Source organism: Phacochoerus africanus, chromosome 16 (genome assembly GCF_016906955.1).
Source record: "Phacochoerus africanus isolate WHEZ1 chromosome 16, ROS_Pafr_v1, whole genome shotgun sequence".
Classification (NCBI taxonomy): domain Eukaryota; kingdom Metazoa; phylum Chordata; class Mammalia; order Artiodactyla; family Suidae; genus Phacochoerus; species Phacochoerus africanus.
The window spans coordinates 54,724,387-54,749,370 of record NC_062559.1 but is presented as its reverse complement, the minus strand read 5'-3'; the positions used below and the strand labels follow the sequence as shown (position 1 = coordinate 54,749,370).

The 24,984-nt window shown below is 48.6% G+C and overlaps 1 protein-coding gene and 1 long non-coding RNA gene across 2 annotated transcripts in view; one reads left to right on the top strand and one right to left on the bottom strand.

Annotated features, from left to right (window-relative positions):
* Positions 1–24,984, top strand: part of POU6F2 (POU class 6 homeobox 2) — a 484,815-nt gene that overhangs the window by 442,249 nt on the left and 17,582 nt on the right. Inside the window, exon 7 of the mRNA XM_047763270.1 lies at positions 7,851–8,057. Within this exon, the coding sequence (XP_047619226.1) occupies positions 7,851–8,057 (207 nt within the window). The remainder of the gene's footprint in view (positions 1–7,850; positions 8,058–24,984) is intronic.
* LOC125117412 (uncharacterized) overlaps positions 1–24,984 on the bottom strand; it is a 48,122-nt gene that overhangs the window by 13,340 nt on the left and 9,798 nt on the right. The window contains exons 2-6 of the long non-coding RNA XR_007132622.1: positions 22,458–22,550; positions 16,755–16,904; positions 16,525–16,655; positions 16,321–16,418; positions 7,067–7,273 (exon numbers count right to left, since the gene is read on the bottom strand). This is a non-coding gene — a long non-coding RNA (uncharacterized LOC125117412). The remainder of the gene's footprint in view (positions 1–7,066; positions 7,274–16,320; positions 16,419–16,524; positions 16,656–16,754; positions 16,905–22,457; positions 22,551–24,984) is intronic.

The window sequence follows — 24,984 nt, the reverse complement described above, 5'->3', positions numbered from 1 at the left end:
CCCTGGTAGGTGGAGCTGATTCTAATCCCTCTGGTGGGTGGTGCTTTGTCTCTGGGTGAGATTAGAGGAGGCTGTGTGCCTGGGGGGTCTTTAGGTAGCCTCTTTACTGAGGGGCAGGGCTGTGATTCCACCTGGATTGTTGTTTGCCCTGGGGCTTCTCAGTGATGATGGGTGGGGCCAGATTTTCTCAAAATGGCCACCTCCAGAGAAACGCATGCTGATGAACATTCCTGAGAGCTTTGCCTCCAGTGTCCTTCCCCCACAAGAGCCACACTCACCCCTGTTTTCCCAGGAGATCCTCCAAGGACTGCAGTCAGATCTGATCCTTTCATCCACTGAGCAAGGCCAGGGATCGAACCTGCAACCTCACAGTTCCTAGTTGAATTCATTTCTATTGAAACCACAGCGGGAACTCCAGGAGTAGGGTATCTTTTTGAAAGTTTCCAGTCCATTTGGTTGAAGGTTGCTCAGCATTTGGTTGTAATTTTGTTGTTTTTATGAGAGAAGTTGAGCTCCAGTCCCTCTTTTCCGCCATCTGAACCCCATCTCTGGTTTTGTTATTTTTCGTGGCAAAGTACTGTGTTCTGTTCTTCATGGTAAATCCTTTTCATGGTGAAATTATAACATTCAGAGAAATTCAAAAAAAGCTCTTGCAATTTAATAAAAAAAAAAAAAAAAACAAGAGGAGTTCCCTTAGTGGCTCAGCTGTAATGAACCCAACTAGTATCCATAAGGATGATGGTTTGATCCCTGGCCTCGTTCAGTGGGTTAAGGGTCCAGCGTTGCCCTGAGCTGTGGTATAGGTCTCAGACACAGCTTGGACCCCACATTGCTATGGCTGTGGTGTAGGCCAGCAGCTGTAGCTCCGATTTGACCCCTAGCCTGGGAAGCTCCATATGCCATGGGTACAGCCCTAAAAAGAAAAAAGAAAAAAAAAAGCCCAGGAATTACCACGAAAGAATGTAAAAAAAATGAAGTTATGAACAAACGTTTAAGGAACACCTCTTTGGTTGTCAGAGCACAGAATGGGGGGGAGGGGGGCGGCGCTTTGCATGTGTTAACTTACTTAATCCTCACAATAGCCTTATGAAGGGTACAGTATGATTCCCATTTTATAGATGATCAGACTGAGGTTCTAAGAGGTGAAATAATTCACCAACAATTTCTCACTAGTTACGGCAAAGCCTGGGCTTGAACCCAACCAGTGAGTAAAGTATTGGCTTTTAAGAAACTTTTAAGGAAGAGGATTTTTTTATTGTTGTCATTGCTGTTTTTACATGTTTTCATGCAAATTACCCTTCTCATCATGTGAGTGAAAGTGACATTTTAAAAATCATGACACCTCCAGTTCTTACTCTCGTCTGTGAATGTGTTTCTGAAGTTAAAGCCAAATACAAGGGCACCCAGTAGGGATCCTAATTCTAACCAACAGTGAAAAACACTGAATAGGTAGGTATTCCCAGGAGTGGGGTACCTACTGACACCCATAACGTAAGTGTTAAAATGTACACTGTGAAAGACTCTTTCTCACAGTAGCTCATTAAGACAAGGCGTATCATTCAGTTCTTACAAGTTGATCTAAGCTCATCTGTCTCATGTCCTGGGCTTCAGTTATGCCACCTTCAGGCACACTGCATGCCCTATGCCCATACCCTTGCCAGACATTGTTAATCAGTCGTGGCACTGACTGATTCCTGAACATGGTCAACTGATGAGTGTTTTTTGCAAGATTCGACTCTTTGTCCTCAGTTGAGTGTCTTCCTCTAACTGGACTCCTAGCTCAGGTGATCTTCATGCCTTTACCACCTGTGGTTCAGATTCTCTGCTAGAGACCCTCTAAACATGCACACTTCTCTCGTCCCCATCTTGGACATATGCGAGAAGGCCCTCAACTGCACGATGCAGAACTAAATTTTGTTTGGGAAATAACTGTATTCTCCTGTTCTTCCTGGATCAACATTCTAATCAGAGCTGCCAAAGTAACTGTGAATTTAACCCTAAACCTGGGAACACGGTGAGACTAAAGTGAACATATGATATAAAGAAGACAAAACTCATCCCTTGGAGGAAGAGAGAACAGTGGCTGTGGCCAGAAAGGAAAGGGAAGGGGACTCGCTCTTCCCGCACTGGTGATCGCTCACGATGGCTCCTCGGCTCTCGCATGCTGAAGCTCTATGTTCAAGGATGGACGAAGTGATGCCAGGTGTTAACAAAAACCTCTTGACCAAAAAGTGCTGAGGTTACACAAATGTTTGGCAAAGAATTGTCTCTGCTGATGGGTTGAAAGACCTGAAAAGTCACTGATTTACAGCACTGGCAGGTTTCCTTTTCCTAAAGATGTGTGCGACAGAACTCCTTGTCACACCGACATCTGCAATCACATGCTCCGGGGCAGAGTTTAACAGCATGTCATAGACGATTAGGACACGTGGCCCATCAGACGGCTTGTCTGGAGGCCCTCGGCTTCTGTGATACCACCCTCAACTGCTGCCAGTAACACCTACGTGCTGGCCGTGAATAAACGCAACACCCGTCCCCTCCATCAGCCATAATTCATCCCTGTGAATGCCTCAATTAAACTGAGGTCTAAAGGGGCATAGTTATGATGACCTGGTGACCCAAAGGCGTTTCCATGGCCCTGAACTGCTGAGTCGCAAGATAATCTTTACGGTGGCTTAAGTTACAATTGCTGCTGAATAATGATAATCACAGTTAGGTGTAAGCCACTTCAAGTCTTATGGAAATGGGGTGTGCTGATGAACAGCAGTCATCACTTAGTGATTTTTTTCCTTTTAGTTGCTCTTACAACGTGGACTTTATTCTCAGTTGTGGTTTACGCTCTTAACTCCTCTAATCGAAGAGACAAGCACACGTGAGCAGCCACGTCCAAATAAGTCCCCTGTCAGAGGCTGGAACTCTTTTAGGCCACAAGTTATCATTGCAATACCAGTGTGGGCCTCGTCCTGGCTCAGGCGTTCATCCGAGATGAATCATTACCGGTGGAGTCAGGGCAAAAACAGAGAGGATCATCGCAAATGATGCCTGAGCTATTTGCTGCGGGATTGATGGGGCAATAACCTCACTCAAAAATCTCTAATGTTGCAACCTAGGCATAAAACAGGCCATGCTTTCTGAACTGAAGTGGAAGCCGGTCACATGTCAAGGATTCACTGACGCCTTGTGCTTCTCACTGGGACGACTACAACGGCACCCTGGCAACTCGCCTCCTGGTCTCCAGTCTCTCGACCGACTCTGCCGTCTGTTTGCTCCAACCTGGTCCCATTCCCCATCGAAATAGCTCCATTTCAGTACTCTTTCCCCACACCCCCTCAAAAACAATTCATGGAAGCGTCTTGCCTGGCCGGAAATGGATCCTTCCAGGCCGATCTGCCACTGCCCAGTGTCTGCACCCTCTTTTGCATGCAAACTAGTCAGCTCGCACTGCCCCATGTTTCTCTCCGCTAGGTTGCTCTCTCCTTTAGAATGGTTTCTCTGCCCTGCCTGATCCTGCCCAAACTCCAAGACCAGACTCTGCCCCCTTTCTTCTAGGAAGTCTTCCCAGCCGCCTATCCCCACCCTTCTTTCTCTCGATCGCTCATTCACTCCCACCTCTTTTGAGCACCGACCCGTGAGTACAGAGATTTTTATCAGAGTCCTTGCCACTCATTTGGTGCAGATCACGTCTCGGCTGGGTTCTTGGCATCTCTGCACGCACCGTGCCGGTCTCATTGCCTTGCCCCTGCCCCCGTCGTGTCTTCTTGGTGTCCTCGGTGGGGCACATGACACCGTGCCTTACTCAGAGAAGGGTCTGCCAGGGTCTGCCAGTACCCGGCTGCTCTGACAGAGTCCTCAGCATCTCAGGAGAGCCGGAATTTGTCTGGTGTGGTTGGGACCTGGATCTGAAGTCCCAGCCTAGTGGCTTTGTTTGCTCCGTGACAGGTCTTCCTCCAAGCAGGAAATCTGGGGCTCTGGCAGCCAGAAAATCAAACTCCAAATACTAGTCCTAGAACTTTAAGTGTCTCGAAAGCTGCCTCTTTCCATCTTTGCCCTTAAATCAGTTTTCCTATCGCCCTTCAAACCCCAGCATCTTGATTCCCTGGTTTAGCTGAAATATGTGTAGATGCAAATACCCCCTTGACAAGGGAAAGGCTTTTCATGTAAAATACACTTTCCGAAGTTCCCGTGTGGCTCAGTGGTAACAAACGTGAGTAGTATCCATGAGGATGCAGGTTCCATCCCTGGCCCTGGCCTGTGGGTTAAGGATCCAGCATTGCCGTGAGCTGTGGTGTGGGTCGCAGATGCAGCTCGGATATGGCGTTGCTGTGGCTGTGGTGTAGGTCAGTAGCTGTAGCTCTGATTTGACCCCTAGCCTGGGAAGCTCCATATGCTGAGGGTGCAGCCCTACAAAGAAAACAAAATAATAAAATACAGCTTCCCAGGTAAGGAACCTCCCACCTTTCTGTCTCGGCTCCTCTCCTTTCCTTGTTGCGGTCTTTCTGAAATCAGAGTCTGCGAAGGTGTTTCAGGGAGATCTGTGGAAGTGCGGGGGGGGGGGGGGGGGGGAATGACCAGCCTAGACAAAACGGGCACATCCGAGGCGTTTTAAGCAACACGGTGTGTAACCATCTCCCTGCTTTGATGCCCGGGAGCAAATTAAAATGAACGTGTTGTTAAGACTCGGGAATGTTAGAAGATTCCCCATGAAGCACCGCCAGGTTTTGGCAAAAGCTGCGATGGTGATCCCAGCGCCCCGAAAGGGGAATAAAGATGAGAAACGCTCGGCTTCACAGAGGCCTTCTTGACTTTAAAACCACCCCCCCACCCCCCCGGTCTGCCCCGCCCCAACGGCCACCTTGCAGGGAAACCCTCCTCTTAAAGGGCTCCCTCCATCGTGCCACTGCAGACCCTCTGGCTCTGACACCAACGCTGTCCCATCCTCCGCAAGTGATGCCAGAGCCCCGGAGAACTGAGGAAGGGGGCAGGCAGGGTGGGGAGCCAGCTTGGCACCGTGTTTTAGTAATGTCGCCGTGCAGGGTTGGCAGGCAAGGCTGCACTTGGGGAAGGGGCTGGTGAGACGTTCGCGTTGGCTGCTTCTTTCTACCCGGAAGGCAGGCAGAGCATCTCATTAGCCCGGAAAGAACAGACTCGTGCCAAATCTTCTGGGAGCAGAATGCCTCTCTCTGCACCACGGCATGTTCTGTGCTGCCAGGTGCTGTGCCTGTCTGAAGCTTTCTCCCAGGTAAACACGCTGACACCCCACCTAAAATAGAACCCACAACCCCTGCCGCCTACAAGAATCCAGCTTCTGTAGGCTTTCGACTCGGGCCCATCAGGTGGAGCAGAGCCTCCCAGGCCTAAGACGCAAGGAAGCCAGAAGGGATGGGTCAGCCGCTGAGCTTTCACCGGCCACTGGGGAAGGGGGCTTGCACATTTCACGGTGCCAGAGGGGAAAGGGGGAGTAGCCAGCGCCAGAGTGAGACCAGGAGCCTGCCCCCCCACATTGCCTGTGGCGTTGTAGGAACAGACTTTGAAGCCTGAGCTGCTTAATGCAGGACCACTCGTCACAACGTACTTACACGCATGATCTATTCACGGGGACGCCTCCTGACCTCGCTGCCACCGATGGGACAAGCTCATCACGATGCCGCTCGGGGGACAGTGCAGGCCTGCTCAGCGAGACTGCAGAGCCGCAGATGCCCCGAGGGCCCGTGGCTGACCCCTCTCGCAGGATTGATTACCTGGCCTTCATCGGCAGCCGCTGACCACTGCCATAGACACTCGATATTCGCGCGCCTCCGCCGTTAACACCATCCCCTCCTGTGGGCGATGCAACAACGGTGAGAAGGGGGCGTTTCTCCATCCCAACCTTTGATGCTGAATCCTGTGATCCTGCAGGCCCTCTGTGGGGCCAGCTGCCTCTGGAACCCCAGCAATGGCAGAGTTCTAGAAGCCATTCACGCCGAAGACAGATCTTGAGAAACCACGTTCAAAGCCCCATTTGGGCTACTGTGGGGCAGACAGTGGAGTCCCCCATCAACTCGGGGCACCAACAGCTTATCATCTAGTGCGAAATTGCAGAGAGGATGCAGGCAGTGCAGGTGCCCCTCCCGCTGCCCCAGCTGTGTCCTCCCAGTGGGACGAGCCAGTGACACAGGGATCAGCGAGCACTCGCGGCTGCCACACCGGGACTCCGCTCCGCCGCCGCCGCCGCCGACAAACTCCTCCCCGACCCTCCACCGCCGCGTCCACTCACAGGGGGCCGGACTGGGAGCCATGGGACTGAGCCGCTGAGAGAATGGGGCATCAATGGAAACCACACCCGTGAAAGCCCTTCCGGAGACAGCATCACTATGTCACGAGGCCCCGGGGCCTCGTCACCCCAGTTCCCCACCGGAAGGCGGCCTGGAAGGGGCCCCGCAGAGCAGAGCCGCGGAAGCAACCTGTGGTGCCTGCACCCACGCTCCGCGCCGTTCCCTGGACCTGCCTGTGACGTTGGGAAACACGCGTCATGTTTTCTTTTTCACAGATGAGCTTTCGTAAATTTTTACTATAATTCTGTCAATTTATACCGACAGCAAAGTGACCCAGTTGCACGTCTAAACACACTCTCTTTCTCACAGTGTCTTTCTTCATGCTCCCTCCCAAGTGACTGGACACAGTTCCCTGGGCTATACAGCAGGGCCTCACTGCCTAACCTTTCTTAACGTAACCCTTTGCATCCATGAACCCCAAGCTCCCAGCCCAGCCCACTCCCTCCCCTCTCCCCTTTGGCAGCCCATCTGCTGTCCGTGTCCCTTACAGATCAGATCCGTCCCTGACGGTGGACCGGTGTGAACTGTGTCTGCAGACCTCACAAACACCGTGTGCTCTGGGCAAGCTCCCTTTCTCCGCCACACAGGGCCAGCCCCCCTTCCACGCCATGATGCTCCCCACGAGGCCGCCACTGAAGCCAGAGGCCACCAGATGCAGAGAAGAGCCTTCTCCGCACCTGCCACGAAGGCCCTGGTTTAAGACACATCATTTAAAATGCATTTTAGACATGTTTCGTCCTGGGTGGTCATCTTACCTGTATTTTGAGGGTCAGCTATGTGCTGGTGATCCGTTTTTTCAAGCCTTCAGAAAGCTCAGGCTCCTTGACAGTGTTGGAGAGGACAGGGCACAGCTGGGCATGGACCCCATGTCCTTGACCCCAGAACCCAGGCTCCAGACCATCACGAACACCAGTGGACTGAGGCCCCTCGTCCTGCTGGGTTGTCGGGGAGCGGACCCCAACCTTGAGAGAGAAGCAGGATGTCAGGGAAGGGCAGGAGAGATGAGAGAGCAAGGCTGCTCTGAGGAGCCCTGCAGGGAAGAGGTGCAGCCCCCCAGCCGAGGGAGGACCTTGCCTGCAGGGGTTTCCATCTGGTTCTGAGACAGAGCAGGTGTCTGTGCTGCCCGGGCTGAAGTCAAATGTTTCTGCCCCCGCTGATGCTTTATTTTATTTTCGAATTTTTTTCTGCCACGCCCGCGGCATGCGGAACTTTGGGGGCCAGGGATCAAACCCTCGCCATAGCGGTGACCCGAGCCTCAGCAGTGACAACACTGCACCCTTAACCCGCTAGGCCACCAGGAAACTCCTGATTTTATTTTTAGATAAGCTGTTTTTCCCTTCCCTCCGTGCACTCAGTCAGCGTGTGTCTCTCTCCCCTTCCGAGGCTCCCATCTGCCACTTTCTTCCACGCCCGAATCCCCAGAGCTGATCGCCGGCTCTGCATCGGCTCCTGGGGAGCCCCGACAGAGACCGGGGCGTGGGTGGTCTCCCGGGCGCGTGCGCAGAGGCCAGGCCTCACCCGCGGTCATGTCTCTTGCAGATTATCGGGACCATTCCTCTGCTGCCGAATCCGGGGCCGGCCGGCCACGCGGCCAGCGGCGCTCAGGGCCTTCAGGTGCAGCCCATCACCCCCCAGCTCCTGACGAACGCTCAGGGCCAGGTCATCGCCACCGTCATCGGGAACCAGATCCTGCCCGTCATCAACACCCAGGGCATCACGCTGTCCCCCATCAAGCCCGGCCAGCAGGTAAAGGCTCCTGTCCAGGCAGCCGGGGCTCCCAGGACACCGCTCCTTCCCTCCCTTCTTCTGTTTGGGCTCAACTGATGAAAAGTCACTTTTAAATTGCAAAGTACTGAATCCCAGCAATCCTAACACGTCAGTCCACATTTTTTAAAAAGCAAGTAACTTCATTTTTCATTCTTAGTGAGTATGAGTGATAACTAAACAGCTCCCAATCTAAAAACATGAATACATTCAGTTATAACAGAGACGATGGCCTAAAATTCAATAGATATGTTATTTATCTCTGCTTATGATACCTAATTTTCAGTCAATTCTAAAAGGTGTCGAGAAGACCCCTGATGTCTTAAACATAAATAAGAAACAAACTATTACACACCAAGAGATCAAACTTGATCAAGCACTTCCTGTGTATTACGCGCGGGGCTGGGTACACAGCACTGAAAAAGAGAGACATGGTTCCTGACCTCATGGAGCTTCTGGTTAATTGCTGTCTTCAATAAACCTTTCTGGATGACCCACTGTATAGCAGGCCCTGCCAGATGCTAAGAAACAGGGGTGAGAGACTGACACTTCCTGGTTTCAAGAAGCTCATTGTCTTGCAGAAAACACAGATGCATAAGCAGAGCCCCCGTGTGCAACAGAAGAGAAAGTGCTGTGCTGGAAGGGAGTCTCATCACAGAGATGAGAGGGACCAAGTTTGTCCAGGGAGTTTGGAGTCTTGACAGAGAAGATGGTTTGGGTATTGAGTCTTGACGGGTGCGTAGGAGTCAAGCAGGTGAGAGATGGATCCACAACATTGCAGGCAGTGGTCCAGCAGGCAGGAGGCAGGGGGTGTGCAGGAGGAGAGAGTGTTAAGGAATGAGAGGGAGTTCCCGCTGTGGCACAGTGGAAATGAATCCGGCTGGGAACCATGAGGTTGAGGGTTCGATCCCCTGGCCTCACTCAGTGGGTTAAGGATCCGGCATTGCCAAGAGCTGTGGTGTAGGTCGGCAGCTGTAGCTCCGGATTGGACCCCTAGCCTGGGAACCTCCACATGCCTCGGGTGGGGCCCTAAAAAGCCAAAAAAAAAAAAAAAAGAAGGGAGAGGAAGGTTCCTGGGATGGGAACATAGAGGGAGTCGTAGAAAGGGCTTCCTAATCGAGCTGAAAAGGACGCACTTGGTGTGACCCTGAACACATCAGGCGCATCTTGACACAGGACACAGCAGGACCTGCTTCACAGAGCAGTGGGGACGAGGAAGCGGGTGCCACAGGTGAAGCGGTCAGAATAGTGCCAACCAGTAAGCACTCACACAGTCACCCACCCGGGGAACCGGTAAGGGGGATCTAAGGAGGGGAATGGTAGGCTCGGCTTCATTTTTCCAGAGACCAACTCTGGAAGCAAATGGAAGTTGAACTGAAAAGGTCAAACGTCTACTGTATACAAACCATTCAGGAGACGAGAGTGAGACACAAATCAGAATGTGGGAGGGCGAGCCTGTGCTGAATCTGCGGGTTGGGAATTGCAGCTGAGCTCGGGAGGGGAGAGCTGGACCTGAGAGTCACAGGTGATCTGTGGTAGCTGCAAACAAGTGAGGTGGACAGAGAAGGCACCGGGAGCAGGAGGAGAAGGGAGAGCAGAGGAAGCACGAGGAGCAGGAGGAGGAAGGAGGCCCAGGGAATCGCCTTGAGAAACACCAGCTTTTAGGGGGTGGAGGAGGCAGCCAGAGAGAGAAGAAACAGTCAGGTAAGTAGGAGAGGAGCCCAGAAGGGGGAAGACTGCACATCCAACAGGTTAAAAAGCAGGAAGTAGACACAGTGTCAAATGCTGCAGAGGTGAAACCAGGTAAAGTGATGGAGAAACATCACTTCTTCTATTTCTTTTTTTCTTTTTTTTTGTTTTTTTAGGGCCACACCTGTGGCCTATGGAAGTGCCCAGGCTAGCGGCTGAATCAGAGCTGCAGATGCCAGACTATCCACAGCCACAACGATGCCAGATCCAAGCCAGATCGACAACCTACATGGCAGCTCACAGCAACGCTGGATCCTTAACCCACTGAGCAAGGCCAAGGATTGAACCTGATTTTATTTTATTTTGTTTTATTTGCACATGGATTTTATTTTTTTTAATTACTCAATTAATTTATTACATTTGTAGTTGTACAATGATCATCACAATCCAATTTTATACGATTTCCATTCCACAACCCCAGGCATCCCCCCCCATCCCCCGAACTCTCTCCTTTGGAAACCATAAGTTTTTCAAAGTCTATGAGTCAGCTTCTGTTCTGCAAAGAAGTTCATTGTGTCCTTTTTTCAGATTCCACATGCAAATGATAGCATTTGATGCTGGTGTCTCATTGTCTGACTGACTTCGCTTAGCATGATAATTTCTAGGTCCATCCGCGTTGCTAAAAGTGTTTGGTATTTCGTTCCTTTCAATGGCTGAGTCGTAGTCCATTGTGTATATGGACCACCTCTTCTTGAGCCACGCCTCTGTCCATGGACATTGAGGTGGTTTCCATGTCTGGGCTGTTGCAAATAGTGCTGCAGTGAACATCGGAGTACATGTGTCTTTGCGAGTCATGGTTTTCTCTGGAGAGATGCCCAGGAGTGGGACTGCTGGATCAAATGGGAGTTCTATTTTTAGTGTTCTGAGGCATCTCCATACTGTTTTCCACAGGGGTTGCACCAGTTTACATTCCCACCAACAGTGTGATAAGGCTTCCTTTTTCTCCACACCCTCTCCAGCACTTACTGTTTGTAGACTTTTTGGTGATGGCCATTCTGGCTGGTGTGAGGTGGTGCCTCAGCGTGGTTTTGATTTGCATTTCTCTGATGAGGAGTGATGCTGAACATCTTTTCATGTGTTTTTTGGCCATCCGTGTGTCTTCTTTGGAGAAATGTCTGGTTAGATCTTCTGCCCATTTTTTGATGGGGTTGTTTGTTTTTTTGGTACTGAGCTGTAAGGGGTGTTTATAAATTTTAGAGATTAATCCCTTGTCAGTCAATTCACTTGCAAATATTTTCTCCCATTCTGTGGGTTGTCTTTTCATTTTGTTTAGGGTTTCCTTTGCTGTGCAGAAACTTTTGAGTTTAACTAAGTCCCATTCGTTTATTTTTATTGTCATTACTCCAAGAGGTGGAGCTGAGAAGATGTTGCTGTCGTTAATGTCAGAGAGTGTTTGGCCTATGTCTTCCTCTAGGAGTTTGATAGTGTCTGGTCTTATATCTAGGTCTTTAATCCATTTGGAGTTTCTTTTTGTGTATGGTGTTAGGGAGTGTTCTAACTTCATTCTTTTCCATGTGGCCGTCCAGTTTTCCCAGCACCACTTATTGAACAGGCTGTCTCTTCTTGAACCCGCATCCTTGAGGATTCTAGTCATGCTCTTAACACACTGAGCCACCGTGGGAACTCCCAGTTCTTCTAGTTCTTTGTTGTAATGTTCTAAAGTCTGTATCGGCTCTGAAACATTTTGAAACAAGCCCCCCTGTGACCTGGGTGTGTTGAGAAGCTGGAAGGTACAGTAACACAGGGAGGGGTGGAAAGGAAAGATGAAGACCCTCGGGGAGTGTGTGACAGAGGATGTGGTTTCATGAGCTGCTGGGAGGCGGTATTATGCAAAGCCCTTAGCGGGGAAATAAAATACAAAGGAAAAGGGGAGAAGAAGACACTGATTCATCATTCATCTGCAGCAAAGCAGATGCCATCTTCCAGAGACCTCAGCCACAGCCTCCGATTTGGCTTCTGACCCAACCATGAATACCACTCGTTCTTGGTGGCACTCAAAGGCGATGCTTGAAAAAGCCATTTGTTGGTTTGATGACTACTTAAAAATCTGTTTAATAGCAATACTGATTATTGACCACCTATTTCGGGCCCGGAACCTGGAAGCTAGGCTGGTGGACATGAGCCCTTTCTTCGTGGAGTTTACAGTCCAGCAAGGGAGATGCACATTCATCAAAGACTGGTCCCAATATGTGCCTGAGATCTGTAATAAGTGCCGCACGGGAGCAGTGAGGGGACCAGGGGAGTGTCCAGCAAGAGGACCTCCTCCACTGAGGGGCCGACACCAGGAAAACCAAGACAGAGCCAAGCACACGTCCCGCCCAGAGGCTGACGCCACCTCCCAGTCCTGCTGGTTCTCGCTCGGAATCTGAACCACTGCCTGGGGAACCAAAGTCCCCACCAGCCTTCGCTTCCTCTGCTTGCTCTCAGGTAGGGGACAGTCCCTGCCCAACTGTCATGAGGAATTCCAGGAGAAGGGATTAAGATGGTGGATTAGAAGGACTGGAGCTCAACTTCTCTCCTAAAAACAACAAAATTCACAACTAAAGGCTGAGCAATCTTCAACCAAAAGGAATGGAAACCTTAAAAAAGATACCCTGCTCCAGAAGACAAAGAGGACGTCACATCCACAGGTAGGAGGGGTGATTTCGTGATATAAACAACCCCACACCTCCCGGGTGGGAAGCTCCACAGACTGAAAACTAACTGGTTCACAGAGACGCACCTACAGGAGTGAGAGTTCTGAGCCCCACATCAAACTCCCACGTGTGGGGACCTGGCACTGGGAGAAAGAGCCCCTGGAGCATCTGGCATTGAAGGCCAGTGGGGCTTGTGCACAGGAGCTCCACAGGACTGGGGGAAACAGAGACCCCATTCTTAAAAGGCACACACAGACTTTCACGTGCACTGGGTCCCAGGGCAGAGTGAGGTCTCCACGGGAATCTGGGTCAAACCTGACTGCAGTTTTTGGAGGACATCCTGGGAAAACAGGGGTAAACATGGCTTGTTGTGAGGGAAGGTCATTGGAAGCAAAGCTGTCAGGAATATTCATCAGCATGCGTTTCTCTGGAGGTGGCCATTTTGAGAAAATCTGGCCCCACCCATCATCACTGAGAAGCCCCAGGGCAAACAACAATCCAGGTGGAATCACAGCCCTGCCCCTCAGTAAAGAGGCTACCTAAAGACCCCTCAGGCACACAGCCACCTCTAATCCCATCCAGAGACAAAGCACCACCCACCAGAGGGATTAGAATCAGCTCCACCTACCAGGGGGCAGGCATCAGCCCCTCCCATCAGGAAGCCTACAGCAAGTCCCCATACCAACTTCAGCCACAAGGGGGGCAGACACCAGAAACAAGAGAGGCTACTACTCTATTATCTATAAAAAGGTCACCACACCCAAGACCTATAAAAATGAAAAGACAGAGAACTATAACTCAGATGAGGGAGAAAGGAAAAACCCCAGAAAATCAGCTAAGTGATCAGGAGATTCTCAGCCTCTAGGAGAAAAAGACTTTACACTGTTGATGCTGAAGATGATGCAAGACATTGGAAATAAACTGGAGGCAAAGATGGATAACTTACAGGAAACACTGAGCAAAGAGATACAAGATATAAAACTTAAGCAAGAAGAGATGCAAAATACGATAACTGAAACAAAAAATTCACTAGAAGCAGCCAACAGCAGAATACAGGAGGCAGAAGAACGAATAAGCGAGGTGGAGGACAGGCTAGTGGAAATCACTGATGGGGAACAGAAAAGAGAAAAAAGATTGAAAACAAATGAAGAGAGTGTCAGAGAACTCTGGGACAACGTTAAATGCACCAACATCTGTATTATAGGGGTGCCAGAAGGAGAAGAGACAGAGAAATGCACAGAAAAAATATTTGAATAGATAGTAGTCAAAAGCTTCCCTAAAATGGGAGAGGAACCACTCGCTCAAATCCAGGAAGCACAACAAGTGCCATATAAAATAAACCCAAGGAGGAACACCCTGAAACATATTAATCAAACTGACCAAAATTAAAGGCAAAGAGAAAATATTGAAAGCAGCTAGGGAAAAGAAACAAATAACATACAAGGGAACCCTGATAAGGTTACTGGCAGATTTTTCAGCAGAAAACTCTGCAGGCCAGAAGGGAGTGGCATGATATACTCAACGTGATGAAAGGAAAAAAACCTCCAACCAAGATTACTTTACCCAACAAGGCTCTCATTCAGATTTGAAGGAGAAATCAAAAGATTTACAGATAAGCAAAAGCTAAGAGAATTCAGCAACACTAAACCAGCCTTACAACAAATACTAAAGGAACTTCTCTAGGCAGAAAAGAAAAGGCAGCAACAGGAAACCACAGATACCACAGATGACAAGGCTCACCAGTAAAGGCATGTATACAGTAAAGATACGAAATCATCCATGTACAATTATACCTCCAAAATCAGAAATCATGAGAAGAGGAGGGTACACATGCAGGACACTGGAGATGCACTTGCAATTAAGAGACCAACAACTCAAAAGAATCTCATATATATATATATATATATATATATATATATATATATATATATAGACTCTTATATCAAAACTTCAGGATAACTGCAAACCAAAAATCTACAATTGATACACAAACAAAGAAAAATAAACTCAAATACAACGCTAAAGATAGTCATCAAACCAGAAGAGGAGAGAAGAAGAAAAGAAGGGAAGAAAAAAGAGCAACAAGAACAAATCCAAAGCAATTAATAAAATGGCATTAAGAACATACATATCAATAACGAAATAAATGCCCCAACCGAAAGACATAGACTGGCTGAATGGATACAAAAACAAGACCCATATATATGCTGTCTTGTTCAAGAGACCCACTTCACTTCTAGGGACACATACAAGTTGAAAGTGAGAGGATGGAAGAAAATATTTCATGCAAACGGGAATCAAAAGAAAGCTGGAGCAGCAATACTCATATCAGACAAAATAGACTTTAAAATGAAGAATACTTTAAGAGACAAGGAAGGTCACTACATAATGATCAAAGGATCAATCCAAGAAGAAGATATAACAATTTTAACTATCTATGCACCCAACATAGGTTCACCACAATATATAAGGCAATTGCTAACAACCTTAAAAGGACAAATCGACAATAACACAATCATACTGGAGGACTTTAACACCCCACTTACAGCAATGGACAGATCATCCAGACAGAAAATCAATAAGGAAACACAGGACCTGAATGAAGCATTAGACCAGATGGACTTAATAGATATTTACAGGACATTCCATCCAAAAGCAACAGAATATGCATTCTTCTCAAGTGCACATGGAACATTCTCTAAGATTGATCACATCTTGGGCTACAAATCAAGCTTCGGTAACTATAAGAAAACTAAAATCATATCAAGCATCTTTTCTGACCACAATGCTATACAACTGGAAATCAACAACAAGAAGAAAGCTGCAAAAAACACAAACATGTGGAGACTCAACAACATGCTACTAAACAACCAATGGATCACTGAAGAAATCAAAGAGGAAATTAAAAAATACCTAGAAGCAAATGACAAGGAAGATACGACACTCTAAAACCTATGGGATGCAGCAAAAGCCGTTCTAAGAGGAAAGTTTATAGCAATACAAGCCCATCTCAGGCAACAAGAAAAAGCTCAAATAAACAAGCTAACTTTACATCTAAAGCAGCTTGAGAGAGAACAGACAAGACCTAGAGTTAGTAGAAGGAAAGAAATCATAAAGATCAGAGCAGAAATCAATGAAATAGAAACAAAACCATAGAAAAGATGAATGAAACGAAAAGCTGGTTCTTTGAAAAGATCAACAAAATTGATAAACCCTTAGCCAGACTTCTCAAGAAAAAAAGAGAGAGGACTCAAATCAATAAAATTAGAAATGAAAAAGGAGAAGTAACAACGGACATCACAGAAATACGAAGGATCATGAGGAATTCCGCCCCCTCCCCACCTCCCTCCCTCTTCCTTTTACTATTTACAAAATTCCATTGGAGTCTCAACCTTCTAAATAATTCCCCCCAAAAAGGCAAGGTTCTCTGTTTCATTGGCTTTTTTTTAATGGTCACACCTGTGGCATATGGAAGTTCCGAGGCCAAGGGTCAAATCAGAGCTGCAGTGCCAGGCCTATGCCACAGCCACAGCCATGCCAGATCCAAGCCGCATCTGTACCCTACACTGCGGCAATGCTGGATCCTTAACCCCTGAGTGAGACCAGGGATCGAGCCTGAATCCTCTTGGACACTCTGTCAGGTTATTAACCAGCTGAGCCACAAGGGGAGCTTCTCAGTGGCTTTTTAATCTGTTCAAACTTTGGTTCAACATTATCGCAAAGGGGAAAAATGAGATCATCCTCCTTTCATACAGTCTGCTACAAACTACCTGTCAGCACAGCCAAGCTGTAAATTGCCAAAAAGGTGATGCATTAATTAGAGATCATCAACCGTCAGCATAAAGAGCTCTCACTCTCACCTTGCATTTCTAAGGAAGGTGTGTGGGTGACAGACTCTGGCTGTTACAGAAGGGGACAGCTCTGCTTTCGAGGTTCTACGGTTATAATCCAGAAGGACCTGAGAAACAGCAAAAAAGAGGCATGTGGGGCCCTGCCCCTCACCTCCTCACCCACGGCAGACATCACCCATCCATTCCCAGTCTCTCGCGCGTGCACAGACACACCTCAGAAGCTTCCTCAGGCAGCACCCGTTGGCCCCTGGAATGAAACCTCATTACTGTGGCAGACGGTCTGGTCCTCTGCTGGGCCACCCGCTGCCGCCGTCCTCATCACGGTGGAGTCGGAGATCTGGTAACTGGGAAGAAACAGCCAGGCTCCAGGGATGTGCCTCGCAAATGCAACTCACCAGCAGCCCGGGCGGCAGGACCCTCCTTGCTGGCGGACGTGCACGCACCTGGCAGGTCTGTGCTTGCTGAAAGGACACGTGGGCACAGCTGAGAAGAGTGACGCGAGAACCTTCCTGACTCCTCCCGTCACACAGGCACCAGTGGCCCGTCCTGCTGTTCAGGGCTCGCGTGCCGTGGTCTATCCAAGCCCCGGAAACCTGGACAGGGAAAGGAGCAGATCACGCGTCTGGTGAGAAATGGCGGGAAGGTGGTGGCAGTGGGTGGCTGGTACTCCTTCTCGGCATCAGCTCTGATGGAAACACCTTGGAATGTGCGGTGGTACAGTTAACACGTTGGGTGACTCGACAGGAAACGCTCAAGTCGGAGCCCCTGATGTGAAAGCTGGGATGCTGAGGAGAGCAGGTCATAAAATGCCCAGAGTCCAAAAGGAAAAAGCTCAGAGCTGGAGGCATCAGGAGGGTGGCCTTCAACTTTTTCTTTAACTGTTACCCTTTCCAGTGGAGAACGATGCGATGGGCAACCACTGAAAATAGAGGATTTCTACACAGTAGAGAAGTTGCTCAATTTATTTTTTCACGTGATTTATGACAAATGCTCGATCTCACAAGAGCATCGCCCCAACAGTAAAACAGGTCACAAATTACAGGAGCCGAGTTCCCTAACCACACTCAGAAGGAGGCCCACGTTTATGGAGGGAAGGACAGAGCTCTCGGACCAGGCGAGCTGGGTGATTCGCTTTAATGTAATAGAAGTCATTGCATCTTTAGTCTTTACATCTGCCCTCCCCTAATTCAGAGAACCTGAACAAAACCTGCTCTTGATGGTGATTAATCCCAGTGATGAAAGACTGAGAACCTGTAAAGCCATCATCTGAAACGGGAACAATATTTTTTTAAAGATACAGCAGAATCGGATAGCCCTAGATATCGCTTCCATCGTATCTCATCAGAGATCCCCGGTGGGCAATGAGAGAAAATAAAAGTCAGCAGAAGACTAGATAAAAAAAGAGAGAGAGAAAGAAGGACCTTACTGAGCGTGAAACCAATCGCTGACTTCAGAAACGTGTGGTGGCGCTTGAAAGCAACCTTTCGTCCCCTCCCTAGGAATCTTCACTCCTGCGGATTACAGGGAACTGCCCCCCAAAAATCAGAGTGACCCAGATGCCTGGGTTTGCCCATAGAATCCTGTGACTCTAAGTTAATGACTCCTCGTGAGCAGCACAGACATCATTTCTGTGTATATTTATCCTTCCTCTAAATCCCAACAAAAATTAAGGGGAGTTTTTAGTGTCAGAAAGGAAACAGAGACATTTGAATGTGGAAAAAAATGTTACAATTTGTAAAATCAAGTATTTTTCAAAAATTAAAGACCACAGCTCTAATGCTTGGAGACAGCCAGCCATGAAGGCACTCAGTTGTTCTTCAAAATGGAATCTGGGTGCTAATAGGAAGCCAATTGATTTAAATTAGCTCTCTAGAAAGTTTCCCCTGCGGCACAGTGGGCTCCGACTGCCGTGGCTTGTGGTACTATGGAGAAAAGGGTTTGATCCCTGGCCCAGCAGAGTGGGTTAAAGGATCTGGAGTTGCTGCAGCTGCCGTGTAGGTCGAAGCTGTGGCTGGGATTTGATCCCTAGCCCAGGAACTCCTATATGCGGTGAATGCAGCCATAAAAAATAAAAATAGGAGTTCCCATTGTGGCTCAGTGAGTTAAGAACCCAAATAGTATCCATGAGGACTCTGGTTCGCTCCCTGGCCTCGCTCAGTGGGTTAAGGATCTGGCGTTACCATGAGCTGTGGTGTAGGTCCCAGACACGGCTCCAATTCCACGCTACTGTGACTGTGGCATAGGCTGGCAGCTGCAGCTCTGATTTAACCCCTAGCCTGGGAACTTGCATGTGCTGGGCATGTGGCCCTAAAAATATAGCTAGATAGATAGACAGACAAACAGACAGGGAGGTAGGTAGATGGGAAAAATAAATTAGCTCTCTAAAATGCCATATGATTTTTTTTTCTTGGAGCCCCCAGAATGAGACGCAAATGAGGCATTTCCACCCAGAGGGATCTGAAACAGTGCAGGGTTTCCTAGATGGATGAAATGCGGGCCCGGGGCAAAAGAGACCTTGACCTGCCAGCCACACAGCTGGGCGTCTGCCCTCTCTGGTCTCCTCTTGCCACTCCCTGCCAAGCTCAGGTGCCGGGGCAGGCTGCCAGCAACTCTGCCCCCTGGCCTGGGAGCCCTAGCCTTTCCCACCTCCTCTGTCTGGCACACGCCCACCACTGTCCCCCCCGTCCGGGTCCCTCCCTTGTAAGGCTTCCCTGCAGGGCCTCCTCCCTCCGCTCTCCCCGCGCTCCGCTCACTGGCGTCGCACTGCGCCGTCACTGCACGTCTAGACCTGAAGGGCAGGGGCAGACTGAGCCTTGCTCAGGACCCAGACCGCACTGGGGGCTCCCTCCATCCTGTTCAACCTAACGGCTATAGAATCACCGCGCTGCCCTGTCTGGGGCCCCAGACCGCAGAGCCGTGCTTCCGGGGCAGCCCAGCCAGGCCCTTCCAGGGCCCCCCGATGCTGTCTTCTGTCGTTTTCCAGTTTGTTCTAAATGAGCACCTGCCGGCAGCTTGGGAAGACCCTCCCACAGCCCTGGATTCTCTCCTCTGTTTCCTCTGCCGGCTCCTTCCTCTCTCCCGACTCTCCCACCTCAGTGTCTCCACTCTATTTAATCCCTCGTTTCCTTCTCGGCTCTCAGATCTGCCTGCCCTCCCATCATTGTCCCCGCTGGGTCCTGGTCGTGAGGCCCAGGCTTGTGTGGCGACTGCCTGGGCGTTTCCTGCCCCTGCCTGCCCAGAATCCCGCTCAGATTCTGAGTCTCCTCACGTCTCTCTTCCTCCGAAGCGCCTGGAGGAGTGCCGCTGCTCTCAGCTCCTTCTCGAGGCCAGGAGCGCTTCTGCCCGTATCTACCCTCTGCAAGCAGGTGTCTGTGATGGGGCCTTACACCTAAGGCCCTTCTTCCTGCTTGGGTTAAAGCGATGTTTCAGAATCACAGAACTGAGTGGAAAGGAAACGCAGCAGGTCCCCTAAACTCTACCAAAAGGATCACCCCCTCTAGACTTTTTATTTTTTAGGGCTGCACCCATGACATATGGAGGTTCCCAGGCTAGGGGTCGAATTGGAGCTGCAGCCGCTGGCCACGGCCACAGCCACATCACCACAGCTCACGGAAACCCTGGATCCTTAACCCACTGAGGGAGGCCAGGGATCGAACCTGTGTCCTCATGGATGCCGGTCAGATTCGTTTCCACTGCGCCACGACGGGATTGCGCCTCCTGACTTTTTTAAACTTTCCACAGTAATAACTAAAATCTCCCTGGGGTATCATGTTCTATATCCTCCATTTTTTTCTTTTTTTCTTTTTTTTCTTTTTATGGCTGCACTTCCTGCATGTGGCGTTCCTGGGCTGGGGATGGAATCCGAGCTGCAGCTGTGACCTATGCCACGGCTGTGCAATGCCAGCTCCTTTAACCCACTGCGCCAGGCCAGGGATCAAACCCGCACCCCCACAGTGACCTGAGCCACTGCCACTGGACTCTTCACCTGCTGCACCACAGCAAGAATCCCCTCCTCAAAAATGTCCAAGTAGTTCAGCTGTCCCGAGGTGAACCCTCAGTCTTTCAGCAAATGGAGTGCAGTTTTCCTGTCCACAGGAGAAGGAACTCCTCAGTGACAGCAAGGCATTCTTCATGCCCCCTTAATTACTCAGTTCTTAAATCTGGGCTCTGGCTCCTCTTATCGCGGCATCATAAATCCACTTTCTTTACCCTTTTTCTAAGAGGAGCTCCTTCCAAAACCTTGTGTGTTCTCCCAGCCAGCAGCCTCCGCAGCCTCTGGGAACGTGGTAGAAGTGCAGTCTTGCGCCCAGCCCTGCACCTGCTGTACCAGACACCGTGGGGTGGGGCCAGGGATGTGTGTTTTAACAGCTCTCCAGATGATGCTGAACGCACTCCATCCTGGGAACCACTGAGGTCATTGCTCTGCACGGTCTCATCGGGCACACAGCACAGGGGAAAAATGCCAGCCAGGGCAGGGAGGTGGGCTGTGGCCCCTGCCCGCCCTTCTCCTGCTGGACGCTCAGGGTGACACTCACTGCCTCCCTGCACTGGGGCTTTGGCCTGCGGTCCATCACGGCCCTCTGGCGTATTTATAAAAGCCCAGGTCGCCTCCGTTTTTTGCCGCTACATGTTTGTAGAGTTTCTCCTCTCTTCCCAAATGAATTTCTCTATGGTTAATCCCATTTGACTTTTCCTGTTTATAGGAATTGACTTTTCCAACTTGTATATCACATTCTGCTTCTGCATTTTACCCAATTTTCCAAGACTCGTCACCCCCAATTATTTTCATAACAACTGTGAATTTTATTCGAAGAGGCTTTGTTCCAGAAACTAAAGCATTATTAAGGATACGTCGTGTTACGCGTGTAAGTGGCAGGGAAAATCAAGAAAGCCTTTAAAGTATGCTTGCACTTGAATCTGCTTTTGTTGACTATCTGAAACCTCTCTGGCACTGTTGACCAGCACAAAACACCCAACGAGGCCAGCCTGTGAGAGGCAGCAGGAAGTATCAAGCTTTTTAGACCGAATCCTGCCCCTCCCTGTGTGGGATGGACGAAGCAAAGCCTCAGACACAAACTGCCCCTTTCCTTTCCTGCTTTTTTGGGTGGCCCTCCATCCTCTCGGCCTGTGCTGACCTGCTGGAAGTGTGGGCTTCCTCCCGAGGCCGCCCTCCTTGGCCTGCAGACGCCCACCTTCTCCCCACTGTACGCCCGGGGCCTTTCCTCTGTTCCTGCCTGTGTCCGAATCTCCTCCTCGTATAAAGACCCCAGCCCACCCTGATAACCTCCTCTCACTAAAGTGTGTCCTTAGAGACCCTGTTTCCAAATGGTCACATTCCGAGACATCAGACTTAACATATGAAGCTGGGGTGGGACACAGTTCAGCCCATAACGCAGCATATGTAGGCCTGATTCAGAGGCAAGCAAGCAAGAAAGGAAGGAAGGAAAGAGAGGAAGGAAGAAAGAAAGGAAGGGAAGGAGGAAAGAAAGAAAGGGAGGGAAGGAGGGACGGAAGAAAGAAGCAGGGGAGGGAAGGAAGGTAGAGGGAGGGAGGGGAAGAAAAGAAAGAAAAGGAAAGGAAAAGAAAAAGCAATGATCTCAGCTTAGATGGAGAGAAACTTCAGCTCGTTCCTTCAGGCGGTCTAATGGGGTATATGGTGAATAAATAGAAAAGATGACACAGAAACAGGATGCAGTGCTGAGAAAAGTAAACTTGGGGCGCTGCAGGTAACCAGCATTCATTATACAAACCAGAGAACAATCCACAAACAACTCTGAGCTGTGTCCCAGACTACACCAAAAGCATATTTTTGGATAATGCTCTAGCCATTATGTTTTCTAAAATATATGAAATTTTAAATACTTTGGAACCCATAATGAATAATCCTAAGTTAGAAAATTATTTAAATTTTCATACTTAAAAAGATGAGCAGTGTTCGAATCGAATGCTCGTGATGGCCACTTGAGTGCTTGTCAGCCCTGAGGGCAGGCAGCTTGCCAAGATCAGTCTGAACACATGGCCTTTCTTCCCACAAGTCCCGGCTGGAGCTTCCAGCTATTTCCCTGACTAGTAAGCACTGCCTGGGGCAGAAGACAGGAGTTGAGAGGCTCCCAGGGAAGGAATGAGGGCGCCTGAGTCAGACTTACCTGGATTCAAAGCTCGCTCATGCCAGCTGTGCGATCCCAGGTAAACCACTTTTAAAGCCCCCGTTTCCTCTTCTGGAACAGCGTCGCCAGTACCTAATGAAGAGGGTTATTGCAGATTAAAACCATGTATGGAATTCCTGTCGTGGCTCAGCAGTAATGAACACAACTAGTATCCATGAGGACTTGGGTTCAATCCCTGGCCTCGCTCAATTGGTTAAGGATCCAGTGTTGCCGTGAGCTATGGTGTGGGCTGCAGATGTGGCTTGGATTCTGCAATGCTGCGGCTGTGGCAAAGCTCCAATTCAGCCTCTAGCATGGGATCTGCCATATGCCACTCACGGGGCCCTAAAAAGACAAATAAATAAATAAATTTTTAAAAGATAAAAACAACATATGAAAAACAGGTGGAAGCATCCAACAAATGGTAGCCATATAGCTGGCCTCTCAAGCTCAAAGCCGCGTAACAAACACTTGCCTTTACAGAAGCTTCTACGTTTCCCTTTCTCTCCAGGAAGGAAAAGGAGTCCTTTTCCTTCTCGCTTCTAGTTATTCCCAAACTTCCTGCATTTTCTTTTGGTAAACCGTTTAGGGGAAGTTATGTTATTGGGTATCATACATATATTTTTTGCCAATACAAACATATGTGATTTTCACAGTTAGGTCAGTGTCTGAAAAACAACATAATTAAATTGAATTAAATAACATTTTCTTAATGAAGCTGATTTAAAGCATATTAAGTTTTTATACTGAATCCCAGAGTTGTTTCATGAAGTAAATTCTGTAAACTCTACTTTCTCTTTTCTTATTTGAGATTTTTAAACGTTTTTAAACACATTTTTAAAACAATGCACCAAATTCATTAAACTAAGAATATCAAAGATATGGAATATTTTTATAGGTTAATCTTTGAAATTGCAGTTTCGGGGAGAAGAGGTCACAGAAGTGGCACCTCTTTTTCTGAGGGAAGGAGCTATGAAAGCAGGGTAAGGCTTCAGCATGATTTTGATATGTACAGGAAGCTTAATCCATCTAAGCTTCCGAGTGATTCTAGAATTAACAGACGCATGTCTACACTGGCAACTGGGATGAGATAGAAGGGCTCCATTAGGATGTTACTGCTTATAAAATCTTGATTCTCGACAAGTAAGAACCTTTCAGAATTTTTATAGCTTGTTCTGAACTGTCTGGTTGAACTCTGGAGGGTAAGCAGGACCCTGGAGTCCTAAAAAAAAAAAAAAAAATGCTTATTTCCTTTGGAAAAAAAGACATTTTTCTTAGATTCTTAGATATCTTATATTCATCTCTCTCTCTCTCTCTGACTGTGTAGACGTGAAACAGACTTGTAAAAGAACTATTTTATCTCTAGAATTCCTTCTCCTTCATAGCTTAATGCGGAAAACCTAGCTTGCCTTAATGACTCCGAAGTGCGATTGCAACCTAGTAATTTTTTCTTTACTGAGTTGTGTCTGAGGAAGAAAAATGTTAATTGATTACTGTTTTATCCAGTTCCTTGATGGTACTTTACCACACCCAGGGCCAAAAAAAACATCGATGGAATATGGCAAAACTGAAGACCATTGCAGGCTTCAGTAACTCGAACCTGTGAAAAGCTTTTGTCAAGTAACAGTATTTAGAAGGACAACTCAATAGGCCAGGGGGGGTGACTGACAAGCAAATGCCCAGCACATTTTAGTACACACATTAAAAATAGATTCAGTCTTCGGCGTGTGTCCCTGCAGGATAGAATTTACTAGATTCAGTTGCTGATGATGTGCTCAGCAGATTGGCTAATTACTTTAGGCAGATGCTTGATGCATATTAATTTGGGTTCCGTATCAATTATAACTGTCTTTAGTTCACCACCCAGCCTCCGCTTAGCACAGGGGTGCAGTGTAAAGATGTTCACTTGAGATTAACCGCAGGCAGATCTGGAGCGGGGGAGCTGCGCACCCTGGAAAGAGCCGTGAACTATGGGGAAGGAGCCTGGATTCTGTCATCAGACGCATGGTCTTGAGACAGTCATTTACTTCCCATAATGCCGCACAGGGAAGTCTGTGAACACAGGATGCGCATGTGCTCAGAGGACCAGAGGGGAAATAGCTCCCTAAGCGCATTGCCAAAGGAGCACTTTACCAGCAAGTGTTTGCAAGTGAAATGTTAATTGATGGTTATAAAGGGTTTAGTGAATTAAAAAGACTGATAACCCAGGTGCTGGTGAGAGGCGTGGAGCAACTGGGATCCTCACCCACTGCCACATTCAAGGCCACCACCACTTTGGAGATTACATGTGCATTTACAGTATGACTCAGCAGTCTCCACACTCCGGCTCTTAGGTATTTGCATATAGGAAATGAAAACACAGGACACTCAAGACTTGTACATAAATGTTTATAACAGCTTTATTCATAATAGCCCCAAGCTGAAAATAACCCAAATGTCCATCAACAGACGAATAAACAAGCAGTCTGTGGCAGAGATATACATATAGATATATACTGTAGACACTATTCAGCAATTAAAAAAAAAA